Below are 4,427 nucleotides of genomic sequence, written 5' to 3'. Positions count from 1 at the left end.
TCAGTAGATACCTTATTCAAAAATGCAAAAGAAAGAGTTTATAATGATAAAAATGGTAAATCTTTTTGTTTATACTGTATAGCTTCTTCTTGGTACAACTTATTAATAATGCTCTTCTCTCTAAACAGAATTAAAACCTGAAGCTAATCCAAAATGGACTGCTTTAACAGAAGTATTACTTGAAATTGATAATGATAATAAAAAGAAAGCAGATAGAAATGTTGAAAAAATTTTTATTTTAGTGCATAATCGTAATATTTGTTATCAGTTAAGAAATTGTTTAACTATGGGTTGCAGTGAATATTTACTTTATGAAGCAATGAAAAAACTTTCTCATAAAGAAGTACAAAAGCTGAGGTATATAATTAATTCAACATAAAATGGTTTGTTAAAAAAGTAATATGTATAATTTAAACATTTTCATTTTTATTATTATATTTTATTTACTTTAACAGTGACAACAATATAGAAAAAGAGTCTTCATCTGTTAAAAAGGATGATGATGATGATGATGTAAATGCAGAGCAAGATTCTTATGTATTAACATTATCTCAAAAAGTTAGAGAAGAAAGTCAATCTAGTTCATCAGTTAATGAAGATAAACATCAGACTTTTTTTGAAGACTGTTCACAGGTAAGGCAGTAGCTTATTACTCTGCATATTATGTACCAAATTAAAAGAATTTGATACATATATTTCTCTTTTAGATGGCTGAATTAGATTTAACTAATATGAACACAAACTCTCCGGTTATTTTGATACAATCTTTAAAAAAAGATGGAGATCCAATGGCATTGCAACGGGCTTTGAATGAACATATGCCAAATAATATCATTATGTATGTGGCGGATATTTCTGCTGTACGGCAGATTGAAGTATGTATAAAACTAAAACTTCAATTCACTAACAGAATATAACTACCAATGTTAAGTGCATATACCTTTTACATAGATTTATCAAAACAACAATCCATCAATAGATTTAAAAGTATACTTCTTAATTTATGGAGGTTCTGTGGAAGAACAAGAATATCTTACATCTTTAAGGCGGGAGAAAGAAGCGTTTCATACACTGATTAATGCTAAAACTGTATGTTACCATGTTTTAAACAAAACATTTGATTTACACAACTATAATACACTATCTTCTTATTTTAGACGATGGTTATACCTGATGACCAAGATGGAAAAACTGAAGATTGCTTAAGTCTTCAAGTACAGTCAGATACCGACTCTGAAGCAAATACACGTAAAGGTGGATTACGAGTACAACTTGATGTTTCAGATACTGTTATAGTTGATATGAGAGAATTCAGAAGTGAACTACCTGCTATACTTTATACACGGGGCATGAAAATCGAACCTATAACTTTGCAGGTACGAAAAATTGTAATTGAATTGTGAAATCCTATTTAACTGAATATTTAACAATTGCTTTTTTCTTTACTTATAGGTGGGCGATTATATTTTATCACCAGACATTTGCGTTGAAAGAAAAAGTATCTCTGATTTAATTGGTTCTTTAAATAGTGGAAGATTGTATAATCAAGCCATTGCCATGACAAGACATTATAGCAAACCAATGCTGTTAATAGAATTTGATCCAAATAAACCATTCTGTTTCCAAGTATATATTTTTTATGTACTGTAAAAAGAAAATGCTTTAAAGTATCAAATTCATTAAAAAGAAAATTTTATAATTACAGGGCCATTATTATGCTAGTAAAGACATACAAAATATGTTTATTACTTCAAAACTTCAACTTTTGACTTTACATTTTCCTCGGTTAAAGCTTGTATGGTCACCTGGACCACATGCAACAGCACAGTTATTCGAGGAATTAAAGGTAATAAAATGAAACTGTAATCTTGTCTTATTAATCACATTTATAATTTATAAAAATATAGAAACTAAAAACAGCACATTAAATTCACTTTATTTATTCATAATAAAAATGTATAGCAAGGAAAAGATCAACCAGATGCAACCACAGCTGCTCAAATTGGATTTGAAGAAAATAAAGAGATGACAGTAGAAAAATATAATCCCCATATTCAAGATTTGGTTGCTAAATTACCAGGAGTTACTACCAAAAATTTACACATGATATTAAATAAAGGACAATCGTTAGATCATCTTAACAAACTTACTAAAGTACGTATTATTATTTAAACCTTTTAGATATATAATAGGATATTGGATTTTCCAAATTATTTTGTTTTATGCTACAATAGAATATTTTATTATATTTTTGTACAACTTTAAAGTTAGTTCATCGAATCATGCACATTAACATCTTTGTAGGAAGAACTTACGGAAATGCTTGGAAATAAAAATGATGCACAAATGTTTTACAGTGCATTTCATGACAAATGTGCTATAAGTGAACAAAAGTCAAACACAAGTAGTAAAAAACCTGCGTCTAAAGGTCGTGGAAAAAGACTGTTTACTAAAATTAAAAAGTAATATTTTACATGTATATAATACATTGTTAGTAAAAAAAATTATATTTGTATAAATTTTCATAAAAAATAAAAATATTTTTAGGTATTAAAATTTAGTACAAGTTTAATGCAATAGATAAATAACAAATGTAAACAAACTCTTATTTATTACATTTAAAAATCTACAATTCGAATTTATTATACTTACAATGAATTTAAATAAAAATGTAAATTAAGAATTTCTATTATTCTTCTACTTCAAAAGCTTTCATTAAACATAGTATGGCTTTAGTTATTATTTCCTCTAATACTGACATACAGCTTTCTGAGACTAACATATTATTGAAATGTTTTGCTTCAAATATCCTGTAGTTATAAAATATAAGAATGTAATTTAAAAGGAATTCATATTAAGATCGTTTTCCCTTTGTAAAAAAAAAGTGACATACTTTGCAATTTTTAAATCACCGCATTCACGAGAAAGAGATGCCCTTTTATCCTTTTCAATAGCTTTCAATGCTATTTCATGTGCAATTTCTAATATTTTATGTATTGTTGAATGGGTATGTATTGAAATATGGTTCAGACAAAACTAAATAAATTAAGTATATAATATTAACTGCACAAATACTAAAAATTTCAACTTTTGACATTTAACTTACTTCATTATGTTCATAATGAAAAACGTAAGCTAGAATAATTTTAGAAACTTCAGAAATGAATGTAATTTTTTCCCATTCAGTCATTTTATCTGGATGAAAATTCAATAACAAATCATACAGTTTCGCAGTTGTTGTATCATATTTTGTCATACCAACTAGATGAATTTTTTCATAAACACGCATATCCATTCCTATAAAAATCATATAATGCATATTAAATATTTGCATTCCAATTTAAAGTATATATAAAAACTTTTTTATGAATATGTCTTGTTTATATGACTTTATTTGTACATGCCTGGTTCATAATCACTTGCAAGACAATAAAGACCATTCAGATATCGTTCAGCCACCAAAAGTGAAGCTGTATCACGAACGTCTATCGTATCCACAATATTATCAAGCCATGGCGTAATGGAATAAAAATCAAATGTAGTATCAATGTCTCTTACATCCTCTCCTTCCATGCTTGCTGGTGATTGATGTTTCTAAAATAGAATTAATAGTAAAATACATTTCAATTTGACTAGAATAGGATGCAATGAAAAGTAACTTCCAATAAAAATATTTTTTATTGTACTAACAAGGAAAATCTTCGATTCGGTTTCCATCTTAATTTCATCTCCAAAAACATATTCTCCACATTGTGAAACTACTATTTGTTTAATAGGATGTTCGTAATACGTTGACACATTTTCTAATTTTGTTAAAGCTCTAGCACCATCTATAAGTTGTCTTTGTACAAATTATAAATTAACTTATGTTTCATTATAAACTATTAAATCATTTTAATGACATAGAAACACTAAAAATAAATTAATTCTACTCACCCAAAAGCAACATAAAAATGATTCATCCAAGGATTTGGTTTTAAACATACAGTGAATTGTGATTGATTACAATGTTTTCCATCATTTACCATTGAAAGGACTCCTCTACGATCATGAGGAATACAGTAAGATTCATCAGGTATTATAACATCATTTACAGCATCTTTATTGGTTTCAAATAATTCCAAATCTATAAAAAATAAAAGCTGATTAAACTGTGTGAAAGGGTAAACAAAACCAAAAATAATTTAAATGATGTTTACCTCCACATTGAATCCATCCATTTTTTACTATACGATACACATGTGTATTTATGTAATAAGCATCTTTATAACATTGTTTTACTTCATCATATCCAATGCAAAGATTTAAAAAGTGTTGACAAGTTAATGGTAACAAATCAGAATACAACTAAATTAACATAATATTTAATAGAAAATTTCTATGGAACTAATACTTTAGAACTAAACTAAATAGAACTAAAACTTTTA

The 4,427-nt window shown here is 27.0% G+C and overlaps 2 protein-coding genes across 2 annotated transcripts in view; one reads left to right on the top strand and one right to left on the bottom strand.

Moving 5' to 3' along the window:
* The window catches only part of LOC108578624 (DNA repair endonuclease XPF), a 4,090-nt gene extending 1,624 nt beyond the window's left edge, over positions 1 to 2,466 (top strand). The window contains exons 6-15 of the mRNA XM_017941988.1: positions 5 to 55; positions 129 to 357; positions 456 to 633; positions 708 to 875; positions 952 to 1,089; positions 1,158 to 1,376; positions 1,453 to 1,626; positions 1,706 to 1,846; positions 1,963 to 2,154; positions 2,305 to 2,466. Coding sequence (XP_017797477.1) covers positions 5 to 55; positions 129 to 357; positions 456 to 633; positions 708 to 875; positions 952 to 1,089; positions 1,158 to 1,376; positions 1,453 to 1,626; positions 1,706 to 1,846; positions 1,963 to 2,154; positions 2,305 to 2,466 — 1,652 coding nt within the window. The remainder of the gene's footprint in view (positions 1 to 4; positions 56 to 128; positions 358 to 455; positions 634 to 707; positions 876 to 951; positions 1,090 to 1,157; positions 1,377 to 1,452; positions 1,627 to 1,705; positions 1,847 to 1,962; positions 2,155 to 2,304) is intronic.
* A 223-nt stretch (positions 2,467 to 2,689) lies between these two features.
* LOC108578655 overlaps positions 2,690 to 4,427 on the bottom strand; it is a 2,148-nt gene continuing 410 nt past the window's right edge. The window contains 7 exon segments of the mRNA XM_017942022.1: positions 2,690 to 2,810; positions 2,894 to 3,036; positions 3,107 to 3,297; positions 3,405 to 3,594; positions 3,691 to 3,841; positions 3,937 to 4,126; positions 4,200 to 4,397. Of these exon segments, the coding sequence (XP_017797511.1) occupies positions 2,690 to 2,810; positions 2,894 to 3,036; positions 3,107 to 3,297; positions 3,405 to 3,594; positions 3,691 to 3,841; positions 3,937 to 4,126; positions 4,200 to 4,397 (1,184 nt within the window).

The sequence above is a fragment of the Habropoda laboriosa genome, unplaced genomic scaffold (assembly GCF_001263275.1).
Source record: "Habropoda laboriosa isolate 0110345459 unplaced genomic scaffold, ASM126327v1 scaffold45, whole genome shotgun sequence".
NCBI lineage: Eukaryota > Metazoa > Arthropoda > Insecta > Hymenoptera > Apidae > Habropoda > Habropoda laboriosa.
This window is presented reverse-complemented; position numbering and strand designations above follow the sequence as displayed.